Raw genomic sequence first — 20095 nt, 5'->3', positions numbered from 1 at the left:
ATATATCTGCTAACCTTGCTCTCTCCTACAAAGCATTCCCATGAACTAAGGAGAGCGAGAACACGAAGAGTGAAGAATTAAAAACAGCTTTCACTGTCTTATTATATAAATTATATAACAAATTTTTTTAACTTAGTAGATACAGAAACAGGTAGAGAGATGTTTAAAGAAAACTTTCTCAATGGTAAATCCAGGACTTAGATGTCTGGCCTTTCATTTCAACAATGTCTCTCAAATCTGTCTTACTATCTCTAGACCATGAGCAGATAAGTATGTAAACCAAAATAAAACAAAACAAAATACAAATATAAGGATCCAGTTATAATAACGTGTTATTTTAAAACTGTGATAAACTATGAGTCAAGTACTAGCAATTCTAAATTCATATTAGCATTCAAATAAGTCACAGTTATACCTTCTATACAGCACTGTCTTATTTAATCTTCCTTCCTGCTTGTTTAGACCAATTTGTTTCAAAGTAGAATTCCGCATTTTTCCAGTTTTTATTCACACTAACTGATGCCAAATTAACATCTTATGAGAGCTTGCTCCTATTATTACCTTTCAATTGCTTTCAATAAACAATAATCAAAAGGCTCAAATCAAAAAGCTCTAAGACTCATTTCGGCAATCAAAACATTCATTATTTGCTTTTTAGTTATCTGTTTCTCCATTCAACTGCTAGAACGTAAAATTCACAAGGGTCTGCAATTTTTTGTTGTGGTGGTGGTCTGCTGTTGTTTACTTATATGACATTAGATTCTAGAATAGCAGAACATAATTCGCAGGAAGCAGGTACTTAACAAGTATCTTCTGTGTGAACAGACTCGGAATACCAAAATAATTATACTTTTGTTAAAGAGGGGTGCTAACAGGAGTCTGCTGAGTGAACAGGACGATAGTATTATCAAGAGCAATAAGACATAGCATATGGGGGCTGGAGAGATAGCACAGCGGGTAGGGCATTTGCCTTGCACGCGGCCGACCCGGGTTCAAATCCCAGCATCCCATATGGTCCCCTGAGCACGGCCAGGGGTAATTCCTGAGTGCAGAGCCAGGAGTAACCCCTGTGCATCGCCAGGTGTGACCCAAAAAAAAAGCAAAAAAAGAAAAAGACATAGCATATGATTCTTGGGAGTTCTTAAACAAACATACATACTTTGATGTCATAAATTAATACATGATACAGTTTCTTTTTGTTTTGTTTTGTTTTGCTTTGTTTTTTGCTTTTTGGGTCACAGCCAGCAATGCACAGGGGTCACTCCTGGCTCATGCACTCAGGATTCACCCCTGGCGGTGCTCAGGGGACCATATGGGATGCTGGGATTTGAACCCGGGTCGGCCGCGTGCAAGGCAAATGCCCTACCCGCTGTGCTATCACTCCAGCCCCCTACATGATACAGTTTCAATAGTGGTTAACAGAAGTACACTGAGTTAAACATACAGACTACACTTGGCACAAATTATTATATAATATATAAAGTTAATACTTTATATACGTTAATACTTTATTTTCTTCCGGGCTGGAGCGAAAGCACAGGCGTTCGCCTTTCATGCGAACGACCCGTGTTTGATTCCTCCGCCCCTCTCAGAGAGCCCGGCAAGCTACCGAGAGTATGGCGCCCACACAGGAGTGCCTGGCAAGCTACCCGTGGCATATTGGATATGCCAAAAACAGTAACAATAAGTTTCACAATGAGAGACTTTACTGGAGCCCGCTCAAACAAATCTATGAGCAACGAGATGACAGTGACAGTGACAGTGATATTCTCTTCCACTTGGCACAAAGTATTATATAATATATAAAGCATTATATTTTTGTTGCTGTTCATGTCAAAGACATTTCCATTTATATTATAAATCCAAATATTCCCTTATATATTTTTCCTCACTTCTCATACGATGACCCATATACCAGCTGTCTTAAGCTCAAATACTCTCTACAATACCTAGAAGCCTAAAATCCTCCCACAAAAAAAAATAGGCGACAATAAACATCTGTCCTCTGAACACCCAAAATAATTATACTTTTGTGAAAGAGGGGTATAAGTAAAGCATATAATGGAAAGACATTCAAAGGTAACTAATATCTTTGTCAATAATCTTATTTAAATTATATATTTGTATCACTTGTCATCCTGTTATTCATCAATTTGCTCAAGCAGGCACCAGTAACATCTCCATTATCCCTGTCACATGCTAGTGTAACCCAACGGTGTCTGCTCGCTCCTGGAACACGAAGAGCCTCAATCAATTTATTCAGGGTCTTGGTGAAGTCTGACCATCTTGTAGGTGGGCGGCCACGCAGTTTCTTGACATCCTGTGGATTCTATTCGGTAACAGCTCTCGTCCAGGAGTCGTCTCTGAATCGAATTATGTGTCAGGCCCATCTGATTTTCGATGCCTTAGCAAACAAGACAGCATCCCTGATTCTTGATTGTCAATGGAGGTCAGAACTCCAGGATTCCTTCTCTCACATAAATGGAACATGATACTCCAAGCATAGCTCTTTCAATTCCTCTTTGGGTGACATCAATAGCATTCTCATCCTGTTTCCATAGGACTCGGATCTCTGAGGCATATGTTAATGCAGGAAGAACAGTGGAGTCGAAAAGATGTGCCCAGAGCCGGAGGTTCTTCATCCTCTTAACCACTTCTTTGAGGCTCTTGAAGGTGTTCCACGATGCTCTCTTCCTCCTGCCCAGTTCAGGTGCCAGGTCATTTGTCATGATGAGTTTTTGACCTAAGTACACATAACTGTTGCATTCAGAAATGTCCCTTCCATTGAAGACAACTGAAACATCAGGAGCCAGTTAATTTCTCATGAACGCTGTCTTCGTGAGATTCAGCTGCAGTCCGACCTTTCCACACTCATGGTCGAAGTCAGCCAGCATTCTTGCTGCTTGGCTGATATTTGGTGTCATTAGAACAATGTCATCAGCGAAGCAGAGGTGGTGTAGTTGCCGACCGTCTATCTTCACTCCCATTCCTTCCCATTCCAGTCATGGAATGAGGCTTCATGAGGCTCTCAAGGGTGGTACTGAAGAGTTTAGGTGAAATGGTGTTGCCCTGCCAAACCCCTCTCTTTACGTGGATGATCACTTCCTTGTAGAATGGTGAGATCCTAGTGGTGAATCCGTAATACAGCTCATGGAGGATCTTGATGTACTGAGTTTGAATGCCCTGTTTGGGTAGGGCTTCTATGACCACTTCAGTGTCAACAGAATCAAAGGCCTTCTTTAAATCAGTGAATGTTAGACAGAACAGCATCTTGAACTCTTGCAAAACTTCAAGGAACTTGGTTACTGTGTGGATTTGGTCGATTGTGCTGAATCCTTTTCGGAACCTGACTTGCTCGAATGGTTGTCCTTCACCTAGTGTTCTGCTGATCCTACTCAGGATGACTCGAGTGAATAACTTGTAAAAGATGGACAACAGGCAGATTGGGCGATAGTTGCCGATGTCCTGTATGTCTCCCTTCTTGTACAACAGGACAGTCCTGCTGGTTTTCCATCAGGATGGAACCTTGCATTCAGACAGGTAGCGTATAAAGAGCCGAGCCAGTGTATTGACAAGTACTGGCAGCAGATACTTCATGTGTTTGGGTCTGACCTTGTCTGGACCGAGTGCTGTATGCTTCTTTATCGATGAAATGGCGTGTTGGACTTCAGAAGGGAGAATGCTGGGAACAATATATCCATCCTGTGGAATTTGGTATGTGGGGAGGTGGATGTGGCTATCAAAGAGATCCGAGTAGAAGTCATGGATAACCTTCTCCATTACACTTCTGGAAGATGAGATAGATCCATCAAGACGTTGGAGGGCAGTCATCTTGGTCTTATACTTGGCAAAGGACAGGCGGGTGTTACAAATACTTTTCCCGGCTTCAGCCACATCGGCCAACACTGCTGCTCTTCTCTCTTTGAGGTCTTCCTTTATTGCTTCTCTGCACAGCGTTGTGAGTTCTGATGTTAGTTTGCAATTGCCTGAGGCTCGCGTCAGACCACGTTGGTGAATGAGCTCAAGAGTTTCCGAAGACAGGCAACTTTTTGTGGCTTTCTGTCTCTCTACATTCCTTGCACAATCACTGAGGTGCTGAATCAGCCGATCCTATTCTTTTAAATGATGTCAAGGATGGCATCTTCCCATATTGCTGCAGTAATGCTAAAGAGCTCCCAGTTGGTGGTAGTTCTGGGAGTTCTTAAACTTTGCAGCCCTTTCTCCCCATTCAGTGAAGTAGAATTTCGTATGAAGGAGACAGTGGTCTGATCCCGTTTGGAATTTTGGGACAACAGCAACATCGGTCAGGCAAAACCGTTGATTGAATATGATGTGGTCAATTTCGCTGTGGAAGTGTCCACTGGGAGACTCCCATGTCCGACATGATGATCTCAGACAGTCTCTCACCCTGATAATTCCATTCTAGGACATACATTATATACTATAGCTTATAAAACTGAAAAAAATAATTTTTTAAGTCACAATTATTAGGTAGGTAAACATTTCAAATATAATTTCAATAGCTTTGATTATGCAATAGCTAGAATTTTTATAAATATTCTAGATGGAAAAACATCTCAATTACAAAGAGTTTTAATTAATATGACAAATATAACATTGTGGGCTTGTAAATGCATTCTAGAAATTTTAATTAAGTTCAATTTTAATGTCTTCATTACAAATCATTTCAAATTTTATTATAAGGTGCCATACAAAATTGCATTTCGTATTTGTTACACAATATTTTTTTTGTTTCATGAGGATCAATTCTACATTTTGAAGAGACTCCCACTAGACAGAAAAGTGATGTATTGAAATTGAAGTAGTTTTCAATTTAACTAGAATAAATTGAAGACAAATCTTGTTTAAAAAAGATCTAAAACTAAGTAATATAAAGTAGGCTAAAGTCTCAAAGTTTCATAGGTAGAAACATTGATAATCAGACAAGAGCTCCCTAGTTGATGAAACTATTTTACTTGCAATGAATGGAAAGATCAATGTAACAATTTTAAGTCCCATATATTAAATAATTGCTTCTTTTTCTTCAAACTCTTTTTTGATCTTGCTGTCATTAATTGTTTATAGCAATTTGTCATGTGTAATATCTCTACTTTGAATTGCCATAAAAATAATTGACAAAATAATTAACTTTTTGATGTTTGAAAGAGAAAATTAAAATATATGAAAAACAACATTGTACAATATAATTTGATCTTAAAAGATATTCTGCACATGATATATCAGTACAATAACTAGCAAGCTTGATAAGATGACCGACTATAGGGATAGAGAGTGTGAAATAAAGCAATTTATCAAAATGGTATTATAATTCTGGGATTTATTTCTATTCCACTTAAGATATTTTCTTTCTGGGAGTTTAGAGCTGTTGATTAATTCCAAGAAGATATTGATAATACAAATGATCAGAAGAAAATAGCTGCTCTTTCTCTTGAGACACAAGAAATTGATAGTATTTAATTAGAAATTTTGTTTTCTGAAAAATGATAGTAAAAATGTTTTACATATAAAAAATTCTACAGAAAAGAAAATGTCATGACTGTATTTAATTCTGATAAAAAACAATGGTGAAAACACATCTTAACCCTCTGAACGTCATAGGATATGTCAACCACTACACTATGTACAGAACAATTTTAACACATTAAATTCAATTTTAATAATAATTCCTAGCCAGAAAACTTAGAAAACCAGAGGGATTTTAGTACTCAATCTAAATTAGCATAAGCATTTAACAAACTTCTTAATTTATCACATTTATCACCAAGAAGGGAATTGTCAATTATGCATATACCGAATTATATCATTATGGTGCAGCTTTGGGACAGTTAATCATGAGTCTTCAGTAATCATGAATAACTAGTGAACATTTGGCAATCCAAGAGCAGTAACGTAAACAAGAAAGGTAATCGCATCAGAACAAGAGGCTTCATAGAAGCTCACAAGCAGTGATCCATGCCATCTCTAATGATTAAACCAGAAAATTAAAGTAAGAGAGAGAGAGGAAGAGAGAGAGAGAGAGAGAGAGAGAGAGAAGCACATTAATATTCAATTCCTCACTCTGCTGAAGGTCTCGTGGTAAAAAGACCTGTCCACTTATTAGAGTATTTTACTTTCTAACCACTGGCTTTTTTTTTTAATGCAATGATGAAAAGTAATTAGTGTACACTACCTCCTAATAGGAAACTATTGAATTCTAAATTAAAGACCAGCCAGCCATACAAGGTAGCAGCGCTCCCCTGAGGATACAACTTCATTATGCAATTATTGACAAAATAATATTAATTATTCAAATAGTATATGCTGGCAAAATGTTCTGTATTAAAGGGTGTGGGGGTAGGAAATCATTATAGTCATACCTCAGCTATTGTGATAGAATCTGGATACAATGTGTGAACCAAATGATTGGCCAACATGAGATAAATCAAGGCATCTTCATCTACTTGGAGTCCAAAATATTCGTGGTAATCACCTGAAAAACCTTGACCTAGAGAAAAACAATAACAAAATCAATCAATATGAAGGTATTGTATTTATATGAAAGTAATAAATCATGAAAATCCTCTGACCAACTCATTGATACCATTTTTGTTATAAGAGAATATAATATATATACCATTTTTGTTTTGTATATGAGCCTCCCAGCTACAATGTTACTGTGAGCAAAATTAAGATCTAGCTTTGAGAAGTATTCCATGTTAACATACAGAGTACAAATAATGCTATGATTCACTTTTTTTAACATAAGTAAACAAAATAACTACAACTCAAAAAGAAATAACTTTAGTTTGTTTAATAGCCACACATTTAGTACTCATAGAACGATGTGATGTTAGGGAGAGAACCCAAGCTACAAACAAGCAAATCATGCCCTATAACTGAACTGAGCTCTCTCTCAAGTAATAATAATAATAATAACAAAAAATTAGCTATATTTCAAAGGAAAATATTTCAAAGGGAAGCCTAAATATAAACATTTAGGCACATTTTTGTCACATCAAGACCTGCTAATTTTTGTTAGCCTCGATTATATGCTTTTTAAAAATTTATTTTTTTATTGAATCACCATTAGATCTAGTATATGTTTTTAACAAAATTAAAAATGAAATGCACAAAATTAGATCCTTATCACATTGTTTTAAATGTTTCAACTTATCGTAGTACAGTGGGTAAGATACTTGTCTTGCACCTGGTTCACCACCAGTTTAAAACCCAGCACCACCTGTGGGTCTCCAAGTCATGCCAGGAGTGATCACTGGGCACAGAGCCAGGAGCTGCCCCTCAGCACCACCACTTGTGGCACTAAAACAAACAAAAATTCAACATATACAATATAAATTTCCTATGAAGGCAAAATGAGCTAATTTCCTCCAACATCCTTCCAGCTCCAAATTCTCCTACATCCCAGTATTTGGTCTTAAAACATACTTCATTCATTTGGGATGAAAGTCTATTTCTCCTTAATGTAACCTACGTACTTTGACCTTGGGGTTGAATGCTGGGTTTCAACTTTATTTGGAATATATGTGCAGGATACAATTTTAGTTGTGTTTTGTTGTTGATGATGATTTTGCCTCATCTCAAAGGAGAAACAAAATATGTTATATCACTCAGAAAATTTTAACTTACTTGGACTTCCTACCCATCAAAGCATATTGAATATACATCCATTCATTTCCCCAAATTCAAAATTCCTTGGGAAAAAATCATCCCTCAATAGAGAGATCGGGATATGATACATTATTTAATCTAGGAGATCATTTTTCTTAAAATTTTCCCTGCCTACCTTTCCCATCCGCTCAGTACACTTCTCTTCACACTGGAGAGTTTCAATAAAGCCTGAAAGACCGTACGGATTCTCAGGAGCAGTTCATGAGAACAGCACCATGACAAAGAGCAGACAGCAGCACACTTAGACAGAGCTTCTTTCCTCCTTTTTGTGGACTGCTTAGAACAAATACTTTGCCATGAAAAAAGTAGCAACTGTTTACCATGTTATCTAGCAGGGGATTGGAATCTCTGATGCATACTATTTCATATCGATTTTACACTGAAAGATCTGACTACTACTTTATTATAGATTGAAAATTCAACTGAAACTGAATACATCTATACTCAAAATATGTATTTTATTCAATGTATAATATGCAAAAATCATATATTCTCAATTTTCTCATGTTTATTATTTTCATAAAAATTATGGTCATATTTATATACTTTTTTTGAATGAGGTGTAATATTTGTGTTTTGAACCACACTGGGAGGAGGGGGTCAAGACTTACTCCTGGCTATGTGTCAAGCAATCACTCCTGGCTGTGCTTGGGAGACCATATGAGGAAATAGGACTTGAAATCATGTAGATAACAACCGAGGCAAGTGTGTTAGCCACTCTAGTACTGTTCTGGTCCCATTATGTTCATATTCTAAGGGTGTGAACTAAATATTTTCTTAAAACAAAACCATTTTTTAGAGTTTTGGAAGATAGTTCAATGGGTACAGTGATTGCCTTGCACGCATTTAAGCTAGGTTCTCAGCACTACATATTAACCCCCAAGCTCTCCAAGAATGACCTCTGAGTCCAGAGCCAGGAGCAAACCCTGAGCACAGCTGGGCGTGGCCCCCAAACAAACAACATAAACAAAAGAACACATTTTAAAGCTTTTACTAATAGAATTATGTTATTAAATGGACGTTAGGAAGATATTTTTTCAAAAAAGGCATTATCGTCCATTTTCTTATGTAATGTAATTTCCAATCTCTTGTAATAAAAAAATTTTTTTTTAATGTGACAATAGGAAAGAGTTTTAAAATGAAACTAATGAAAACAAAGTCAAAAATGGTCATTAAGACATTTGTAGTTAAAGTCTAAACCTTTCTGGGCTCATTTGGTAAAACACAAAGTCATTAGTCATATCTATCACATAATAAGTTACTTACCCATCCCGTGATGGTGATAAAGCATAGATGTAACACCATCAAAACGAAATCCATCAAAACCATACTCTTCCAGCCACCATCTCAAGTTTGACAGCAGGAAACGTAAGACTTCCCAACTAAAATTAGGCACATAAAGATATAAATACAACTTACATCGTGTTTTCTATGAATGCTATTAGTTAAAATTATAAATCTTAATCTTAAAAATCATAATGTTCAAAGAACTGTATATGACAGGAAAATTTAAAACACTATTAGTGATTTTCTTATTAGTTTTACAAAACGTACTCCAAAAAATTAAAAATTTTAGCTGTGTAATCTCTTAATATTTGAAAATAAGGCAAAAACTGTAAAAATTGGGTATTAAGTATCAACATTCCACTTTATTAAAATGCTATATCTCCTACAAACTTACACGGCTTATTACCACACAGCAGCAAAAAATAAAGTAACTGATCTCTGAATACTCATAAAGATTTGTCATGTAATAAACCAGAATTGCAGTTTTTCCTTTGAGAAAACATAATTTTATCATCAGTAGAAAGCTTTCTTTAATGCTTTGTCTGCTTACATTTTTTTCCTCATCCTACAATTTTAAACATTCAATGCAGAACGGAAGCAACATGAAAAAGAAACTTTTCAAACCAACCACATGATAAGCATTATCACAACAGACTTGTTTTATAAGAGTGAAGACAGAAAATCTAATTATTAAACTCCACATGGGAAGAAAGTTCTACAAGTTTATGAGTGCCCCATCCATAAATTCAGGAAGAGAACAAAACACTGCATAACTCAATTAAAAACACTGCACGAAACAAGTCTATTTTGGACAACTGGAAAGAGGGCACCATCAATTCCTATTTTCTTTAGTCATATGGCTATGCTTGAGTTCTCTATCTTATTATAACTACAGCTTTAAAACTCTAATACCTCATTTAGTTTAATGACAAAGCAGTAATAGTGTACACAAATCTTTAACCCAGTGGAAATTTATGTCGAATTTTTTAGACCTTCCGTATAGTAAAGTAGAATCTGACATAAGTGGAGCTTCGGTCATTGCAAACAAACCCAGTATTGTAAATCTAAACTTTTGAGGGGTGATGAGTGTCGCTGGTAATTAACAGCTTTAAATAAGTTACTCAGCTTTAAAAAAAAAAGTGTTTTAAAACAAAAACAAATGAAAGAAATTTAAAGAAATTGGAAATCTATGAAATTTACTAGCTATGAAAGGGAGCCTGGCATATCTCAATTGTTAGGCCCAATTCACGATGACAGTAGATGACTATTAACTGCTATTCATGTATGGTTCAAAGAAAATAAAAATGAAGATAAAAGAAGTGAGGGTCAGAAAAACAAGACAACACAGCAGGTAAAGCATTTCTTAAATGCTAGCCTCAGGCTTGCTCCCTGGCACCAAATAATGGTCCCCTGAGCCCCTCCAGAAGTGGTCCCTGACCACAGAACCAGAAGTAAACCCTGAACCCACTGGTGTGGTACAAAAACAAATGAGAGAGAGACAGGGAGAGAGAAATAGATAAATTAAAACACCAAAGTATTATAGAAGTGAATTAAACAAAACAACTCTAATTTCTGCAAGAATTTCTTTTTGCTATACTTTTCAAAGTTGAATAAACTAAGCTTTACTTTCAGGAGCAGTTTTAGATTCACAGAAAAAAAAAATGGAAAGTTATAGGTTTTTCATGTGTACCCTGCCCTCACACAGGCATATACAGGTCTATATTTTGCATTTATTCCCACCCTCCCTTCATGGATCATGCAGTTGTGGTTGCGATGGCCAGGGATTGAACACACATCTGCTATGGTGTTCATCTGCTATGGTGGTCACACATTACTTCTTCAGTGGGCCATGCCAGGCTCACATATCTGGTCATGGTACAGGCACAACTGGCCATGGGACTTACTGACGGTCACACCCCTTCAGCAGTGCCTCCATCTGGTTGCTGAGCCTAGTGGTCAGAGCAGTGCTCCTACACGTATACTTCCCAATCTTAGTACTCACCGAGATTTGCAGCCTTATGTGACAGTACTTACACAAGCCTAGTTTAGTGCAGCTGTGAAGCAACGTGCAGATCAGACAAACTCCCAAGCTGACAGCAGATGCCAGGATTGGGCTCCACACTCAAAAGGCACTAGGGTCTGAATTCACAGCCATATTCTTACAGACTAGGCATGTGAAACCCATGAACTTGTCCTCTAGACCATAGACTATACTTTTCCTTTGGCAAAGGGGAATCTCCCAAGTGTGGCTCACAGTGCTCATTGGTTTCTCCTGGCAAAACTTGGACAACTAGCCATGGCATTCAATGGCAGCAGCTGAAGAGGTAGAGCAGTTCAGGTCCTGGAAGCTAGAGGAGCTTCAGGGTTCTACTCAAAGGTGCTGGAAGGCATTAAAGGGAGGGGACTGTTGGGTAATGCTTCACACTTAGGTCCTGGTACAAGGTTTCCTGATGGCTGAGCTAGTCCCTGACCCTATTCTTTTCGAACAAGGTTATTCCATAAGTATTTCCAAAACAAGACAAGCATAAAACAATGTTTAAAAAGATACATATTGAATTCTGCTATTTTATTTGCAAATTTTACTTTTAAAAGTAAACAAATTTTTTTTTAGCCAAAAACTTTAGAATAGTACAGAAGCCCAGTTACACATGACGTATCTTGGGTAGACGAATGAAGATGAGAACACACAAATTAGAGATCACAAACCACCTTTAGGCTTCATCTGTATAATCTGCAAAACTTAAATTTTTCCATTGGAATTGCAATATACACAACATATACTTTGCAGCTCAACTCTGTACCACTCCATATTTTTTTTTTTTATTTTGGGTCACACCTGGCGATGCACAGGGATAACTCCTGGCTCATGCACTCAGGAATTACTCCTGGCGGTGCTCAGGGGACCATATGGGATGCTGGGAATCAAACCTGGGTCTGCCTGCATGCAAGGCAAATGCCTTACCCGCTGTGCTATCTCTCCAGCCCTCCACATTTTCTTATACCAGGTCAATTTATTGATTTACATCACAAGCCTGGGCTTCTAGATATTTGCTTCTAATTTCTAACGCAAACACCACACACTGAATGCTTCCTATGAAGACATATAGCTTCAACTTTTAAAACTTTGAGTTACTATGAAAGGAATAATTTCTAAAATAAACAATACCGCAATTCAAAGAAAAAGAGAAAAAAGAAGATGGTGTAAGTCTAATAATTCAAAAGAAATCATTGCTCAATGTTACCGTACTTACTTAAAGGTTGCTATACTAAATGTTCTCTTGATTTCTATTACAACATAATAAATCTGTTCGCTTTTAGTCAACAATTTTTTTTAAAAAACTGTAATTCACATATTAATGGAAAGAGCAAACTTTTCTATAAGTGTGAATAGAATGATTCATGGAAGAAGAGAAAAAGAATTTTCTGTCAATCAGAAGAGGTATAATAATGAATTCAGGGCACAAAATTTAAAAGTTCAAATATGTTTAAAAATAAGAAACTCCTTAAACCTCAAAAATTCTCTTCAATTGAAAATATGTTTAAACAATAGTGCAGTGACATATATGCCAAAAGCATCAACATCAACAATACTCTAAATATATTTTAGTACTCTAAAATATTTACGTAGGCATAGAATAAAAGACATAGACTCCGAGAAGAAAAGCAGGTGTTTAGCATAAAATGCACTGATTATAAGAAGTGTTTCTGCCTGCAAAATATTGTTTTCAGTTCTGGGGATGGTAAGAGAACTCCCTTAATCAAAACCTCAGGCACCAAACTTGGAAGTAGATATATGTTTTCTCTCCCACTCCAATCTTGTAAGTAGACAGCTGCTTTCTCTCCTTTGTTTTTGTTTGTTTTGTTTTGGCCATACATGCTGTACTTAGTGGCCCTCGGGGCTTACCTCTGATCTCTTTTAGAGCTCAGGGATCACTCCTGCTAGAGTTTGGGGCACTATATGTGGTACTGAAAATCTAACCAGATTAGCTCTGCGCAAAAAAAGTTCCTTAACGAGTTCAGTTGCATTAACTCTATGACCCCGTTCAAATGAGAGCAGCCTAGTCATGCTATGTCAATTCTTGACTGCAGAGAAGAACCTCACTTTTGCTATAGTATATAATTATAAAATAATTACTATGAATTACTGAAGCAAACTCTTCCCCCAAAATCCTTCTTTAATCTTAGAGATACTCAGACCTCAAAACCAACTGGAGAAATCTTAAATATAAGTTAAAAATCTCAGTACGTAAGGACCTCTGGCTCAAGTATTCTGTTTTACACTCTACCCTTCAGCAGTTACATGGACAATGAAAGCTTAAGCTTATACATGAACTAGTTCAGTGAATCTAAGGTCTGTCTTTAAAATAGGACACCAGAAAAAGTCTCAGGAATATATTACCAGAGAAAATACAAATTTCTGAAAGATGTCTATTACTGGCTCTACCACCATCATTTGCAAATTTAGCACCCATAAATTATTTTTCCTCTCAGAGGGAGGACTTCAGAATGAGAGGGACAATGATATACTCCAAACTATGGATGAATTGAAAATACTGTTAAATGTGTTAGACAGTAATAAATGAACTGAATCATCCCAACTGAATGGTTTGCCTTGGGTCAAAGTAAGAAAATGTATGGCAAAGGACAAAATAAAAAAAGACAATCTGCTATTTCTGCTTTAAAATGTCATAAGACTGCCCGGGATATAGCTGATATATCCACTTGATCAGTGTCCCATAAAATCATGAAGTAGAATTTAGGATCACACATTTATTTTGGTGATTTTGACAGACATGCTGGGACCTTGATTTTAAGATGACTCCAGTGAGTCTCCAAAAGTTCATGTTATTTTTAAAATCCATCCTCTGAAAAACACATGAAATACATGACATCCTAGTTTTCAAAAATCTGCAGGACTCGATGTTAACTTTTAACATAAAAGGTAGATAAATGGATGGACTTATAATAAGGTATGATTTTGATATGTTCTTTGTACTATATATCCTAGTAGCATAAAATGTGTGGAAAAAGTAATTCATTTTAGTTACTTTTATACTAAGAGTAACACATAAGCTGGAAACTGATCCCATGCCTTCCATATAGACTACTGTCAACACATACTGACAAGCTTACACACATTTTTTGTTGGTTGTTGATTTTAGTTTTTAGTTTTTGGACCACATACAGTTGTTCTCAGGCCTACTTTGGCTCAGTTTTCAGGGATCCCTCCTGGCAGTGCTCACCAAGCCATATGAATTGAGAGCGAATCAAACTGGACTCAGCCTAGGGTAAAGCAATCACATTCATCCCTGTACTACTTCCTTGGCCTGAGCTTACAAAAATTTTTAATACAAAATTGAAAACCTTATGTTGAAAAATTAAAGATAATGAAATGTAGCTGGGATGCCTATAAATCATATGACACTAAAATCTTAATATATAAGTATCTAATATAGAAATTGAATATATCATACACAAATGTATACATTCAAGGATTTCTGGCAATCAAAATAATCAGGATGATAGTTGGTTTAGATGCCTGAAATATTCAACCTGTAATCAAGTAATGAGTATTTATTAAGGTAATTTTGTCACATTGATAATTTCAATATTAAAGTTTTAAAGAAAATATCCCTAAACACTTTAAAATATATAATTTAATTATTTAATATCCTGCCAAGAAACTTTATGGTAAAATATAACAGCCACATTTTCTAGGCAAATATAATCAGCTATAACAACATTCACTAAATGCTTTCATTTACATAATTCAAGTCTATGTATCTAACTTTAACTTATCTGTACTTTAGAATAAAACATGGGGTTTTCAAAATGAGCAATTTTCCCCACAGCCTAGAATAAAATAAATGATAGTAACTCCAAAATATATTGATACATTGACAAAAATTAATTCACAACTGACTTAAAAGATTATTTTGAAGAAAAATAATTTCAAACATTATTTTAATAGTAAAAGTTTAGAAATATTATTTATTCATATATTTTTCATAAAACCTATTCCTTTTTGTTGATTAATTTCTAATAAACTTTTATTTCCATAAGCTATTTTACTTCTTTTATAGGTTTGTTCATTCCTGAACTTGATAAAATGTCATCTCATTAAAAATTGTAATTAGGGCTATAATATTTACTCATAGTAGGCTGGTTTTCTTTTAAACGATCACCTGAGTCAAATTACAATAAATACATCTAAATGTAAAAAATAAATGCTGGAAAACTAGGCAATGGAGAGTAACACTTATGAAGTAATACAACCAAGACCAAAATAACTATCATCTGGGGCCAGAGATAGTACAGTGGCTATGGCATTTGCCAAGCACACAGCTAACTCTGGTTCCAATCTCTGCTATCCCATATGGTCCTCTGAACACTGCCAAGAATATTCCTAAGTGCAGAGCCAGGAGTAGCACTGGGTGTGGCACAAGATCCAAAAAATATAAAATTTAACTTTTTGGAAAAAAAAAACTATCATCTTATTGACAGTATTGCCCACATAAGGCATGAATGCATTCCTTAATTATTACCCCCAAATAATATTTTGGGGCCAGCTTCAAGAAAAATGATATTAAAAGTCTATATCAAGACTGACCTATCTAAAAACCAAAGAAAACTGTTTCTGAATACAACAATCCATTTTGAAACCAAAAATGGACCGTTAACTTAGAGGGTATTAAATGTAGAAAAACCTTTTAAGACAGACAGAGGTAGAACAAGTTGAAGATAATGCGTAGTTCCTTGGGAAATAAGCTATATCTGTGGAAACTTATGTGGAGGTTAGGTGAGAGAAGTGAGAGAGAAAGAAATAAAGAGAGTTCTAGGGTGAGAAACTGATAAAAACTGCATTTGGTGGCAGGTTTGCGATATCTAAATTTTGCACAAGATTACAGATTGGTACTACTCCTGCTAAGTAATATAGCTGGTATCTTTAATAAATGAGAGTCCTTTTCTTCCCACTCCCTTGTCAACATTGATTATTCTTGTTCTTTTTGATGTGGTGCACACCAATTTTTAAACCATAAAATTTCCACACATCCGGATGTCTACCACATGGCTATATCAATTGTATGAACCTGGTCAACACATCTTCTCTAAAACCCAAATGGCATTCGCTGTGAAATGGAAGATAATTTTAGGACTCACTTGACAATGAATTAAATGGGAGAGTGTATATAATGAACATCATATTATTTGGTATACTATAAGAAGTAGACTTACTTGAATGGGGGAGTATTTATAATCAATAAAAATATCCTGCTTATATTTGTTTGCATCTGGATTTAAACTAAATTGAAATCTGCCAACATGTTCTAATTTTATAAATGAATCCCAAAGTTCTATCATTTTTGACGCATTAAAAATTTAGATGTATAGCTTGCTATAAAGCAGTGAAGCAGGGAGGGCAATGTGGATGGAAAAGTTCAACATGACAGAGATAGTTGGAAATGATCACCCTGCATAAGAACGGAGTGCTAGATGTAGATAGAGGGATAAACACAATAACCCTTTAAATTGTGATGCAAATCCATAATGCCCAAAAGGAAATGGGGGGAGAGAGAGAGAGAGAGAGAGAGAGAGAGAGAGAGAGAGAGAGAGAGAGAGAAAGCACCTGCCCTAGAGTCAGGCTGAGGAGATGGGAAGGATACAGGGTGACGGGTGGCAGGAGAGAAACTGGGAACATTGGTGGTAGGAAATATACACTGGTGAAGAGAAGGGTGTTGGAACACCATATGACTGAAACCCAATCATGGACAACTTTGTATCTGTATCTCATGGTGAGCCAATAAAAATAAATGAATGAATAATTAAGGAATAAATAAATAAATAAAGTTGCTTGCCCTGAATGACTCCAGTTCAGCCCCAGAGCATGGCATATGGTTCCCAAGCAGCGCCAGTAAGTGCTCTCTTGAGCAGAGACAGAAGTAAGCCCTGAACACAGCTGTGTGTGGTTCTGACACCCCCCCTGCCCCCAAATAAACAAATAAAATGCTGATGAATATCAGAATAAGTCTTAATTTCTGTTTACTCTGCAATGATCCTGTATTTAATGACAATAACTTTGAGAGAGTTTTCTAGTAAAAAATATCTCTGGGAGATATTCAGAAACCATCACAGTTTCTTTCCCTTAACAAGACTTTTTTCTTGATTCCTATCCTGAATTCCCCTAAATTCAGTCTCTTGTCCTTCTAGCTTGAAAACTGCTTCATTCCCTCTCTCATATTCTGAGGCTACTTCATCAAAATCCAGTTCTGCTGATGACTTCTCTTCTCTTTTCTATTTTCTTTTTCTCACCTCTTCTTCTTTTCGCCTTTTCTCTCTTGTTAGTCTCTCATTCTTTTAAATATTCAGTGAAAAGGCAAAAGTAAAAGCCATCAAACTAAATGAATTGTTGCTTGAAAATGACATTTATGTACATATGCACATATGCTTTTATATATATGGTTGGTTGTTGCAGTTTGAGAAAACTGTCATACTTTATGGAAATTAATGAATCCTTTGCAATTCATAAAGAAGCAGCACTGAAGTAGGAGTCAAAAACTATATTCTTGTCAATTATGCAAAATTCTCATTTTTATATAATAGTATATACAAAATTAATCTGACTATAATGATAAAACTTTTGAAAATAGGGTCCCAGACTATTTTCTTTCACTTTCTTATTTCAAATAGTTTTGCAAAGTTTTAAAATTAATTTATCCAAGATAAAATTTCTTGAATTTAAGAATACAAGCTTACCCTGCCACAGAGGCAGGGTGGGGTGGGGGGGAGATGGAATTGGGGGGTGGGAGGGATACTGGGTTTATTGGTGGTAGAGAATGGACACTGGTGGAGGGATGTGTTTGCGAACATTGTATGAAGGAAAAACAAGCTCAAAAATGTGTAAATCTCATGGTAAACCTCATGGTGACTCACTAATTAAAGAATTAAAAAATTAAAAAAAGAAAGAATACAAGCTAATGATCTAAATCCAGAACTAAAGGTTTATCACATCAAAATTATGTTTCAGGAATTAACAAAGTTATGTTGTGACCTGGAAAATCAAATACTCATACCTCCTCCAAAAAATAAAAGACAGAGAAACCAAGCAGATCATCATTATACACAAAAAACAGTATAATCATTTGCATTTGTCTCTTTCCCAAATCTACCCATATTCTAAGTCCAATACAAGCTTCATAAAATTATTTTTAAAATTCCATGTGTTAGAGCTATGCCAAAGACATTAGGAGACAAACTGGCTCATGCAAATAACTCCAATCTTCTCAAATATGATAGGGATAGCTATGTGGGAGGAACAATATTTTATATATCTAAATTTTAAACGAATTTAGATGAATTAAATAATCTACATAAAAAAGCTTAAAGAAGAAAATCACTTATAGTTTATACTTTGATATTAACAATAATGGGAAAAAACTCATTACATATAATGTTTTAAAAATCATTTTCAGAATCATAAAAATAGGAAATTAAAATAAAGTAAAACAAATCTCTTTACTTCACTGGAATAAATGCAAATTAAGAAATGACTGTTATATTTTGGATGCCAACAAAGGTCGCTTTATAATCAGTATGACACAGGTTTTGAGAATGGCATTCTCATAAAGAAAATTACATAAATTATTTAGCTGGAATGCTTGAATACAATATTTTCCTCTTTGTTCTTTCTCACAGTTAACACTCCCAAATGTAAGCGTCTTTTGCAACATGTGTACCACTACTGAAGCTATAGCCATTAAACTCTTCAGTAGTCATATCTTCAGAAAAATAAATAAATTTGTTTATCAGAAATTTTAACAGATGTATAAATGCAAACGCTGAGCCTGATATTTTATAAAGGAAAAAGTGACCAACTTACAGTTAAGAGTAATTTCTGATAGCCTTATAGTATAGGACACAATGAAATAAGAATGCAAGTGATTAAATATTGAAAATTTTCCCAAATGTTATGTAAGTCTCTGGTGGTAATAACAAAAGGAAGGGGCCATAAAAAACAAATCAGTATCCTTAAGGTATCATCACCTTCTTTTTGTTTGCTATAGCTATAAATTTTACATTCGTATATCATTGCCAAGATTTTCAAAGGATTGTGCAATGATTAATTTAACTATCTACCCAAACTAGCCAAGAAGTTTTGCATATGTGTATATATAATTTATAATATTCAGATCAAGAATAGTGAGAAAAATAGAACTTCAACATCAAGAAGTGATACTGATGCAGAAATGGAGATGCATCACCAAAATGATTTAATTTTTTTCTCCACCTTGGGTGAACACACAGAAATACACCCAAGTTATGTTATATATTCTTAAAAAATCTGACTTGATATTGGAAAGTAAGCAAATGGGTATTTTAAAAATCCAAATTATATTAAACACCTATTAAATGTTTTGCATGAGTTAATACATGGAATTCCCACAATAATCCACAGATATGTGCAATTTAATTGAGTTAGGCAATTTTTTGTAAAGGAGCAGATATAGATAGTTATAGTTATGTTGGCCATATGTGATCTCATGTGTAGGATAACATAGCCACAGGTAGTTTAGGTTATTGGGTTACTCCTGTAACAGTGCTCCCATCCCTTTGTTTAGCTGTAATCACTTCTCTATGCTCTCTTCCCCAAAACAGTTAATCAGCTTTCCCCTAATCTGACTCTGCTAATTTGTAAGGTCAGACCTTCCTAGGACACTGAATATTATAATATTGCCTTTCTTCTCTCCTTATGCCTTTTGAATAATTTACTTTAAAGCAATGTCCTTTTTATATAGACAGAAGAAAACAATACTATGCTTTTGTAACTTGGGACTTAATTGGTTTCGAATATTATTCATTCCCGGGCATCTGCTTTCTCCACTTAAGCCTCAGTTGCCCTCAGTTCCTAGCACCCCAAAAGCAGGGTCCTGACGAGGGACGGGACAGATCCAGGGCAAGCGGTGAGTAATGTGCTACCCTGGCATCAAGATGGGCCTGGCCAAAGTGCCTAATTCTTAACTATAAGTTAAGAGCTTGATCATGGACAAATGCTGTCATGATCCAAAAGTAATGAGGAGACAAGGATCCTGCTAGGGATAGGAAAGACTGCTCTGGCCTGAGC

At 35.6% G+C, this 20095-nt stretch overlaps 1 protein-coding gene across 2 annotated transcripts in view; it reads right to left on the bottom strand.

Annotated features, from left to right (window-relative positions):
- The window catches only part of GBE1 (1,4-alpha-glucan branching enzyme 1), a 324287-nt gene that overhangs the window by 89923 nt on the left and 214269 nt on the right, over positions 1-20095 (bottom strand). For both annotated transcript variants that reach the window (XM_012932389.2, XM_055127221.1), the window contains 2 exons: positions 8956-9071; positions 6378-6505 (listed from right to left, as the gene is read on the bottom strand). In XM_012932389.2, the coding sequence (XP_012787843.2) occupies positions 6378-6505; positions 8956-9071 (244 nt within the window). The remainder of the gene's footprint in view (positions 1-6377; positions 6506-8955; positions 9072-20095) is intronic.

This window comes from Sorex araneus, chromosome 2, assembly GCF_027595985.1.
Source record: "Sorex araneus isolate mSorAra2 chromosome 2, mSorAra2.pri, whole genome shotgun sequence".
Lineage (NCBI taxonomy): Eukaryota > Metazoa > Chordata > Mammalia > Eulipotyphla > Soricidae > Sorex > Sorex araneus.
Note: the sequence above shows the minus strand (reverse complement) of the source record. Positions and strands in the feature narration are given on the sequence as shown.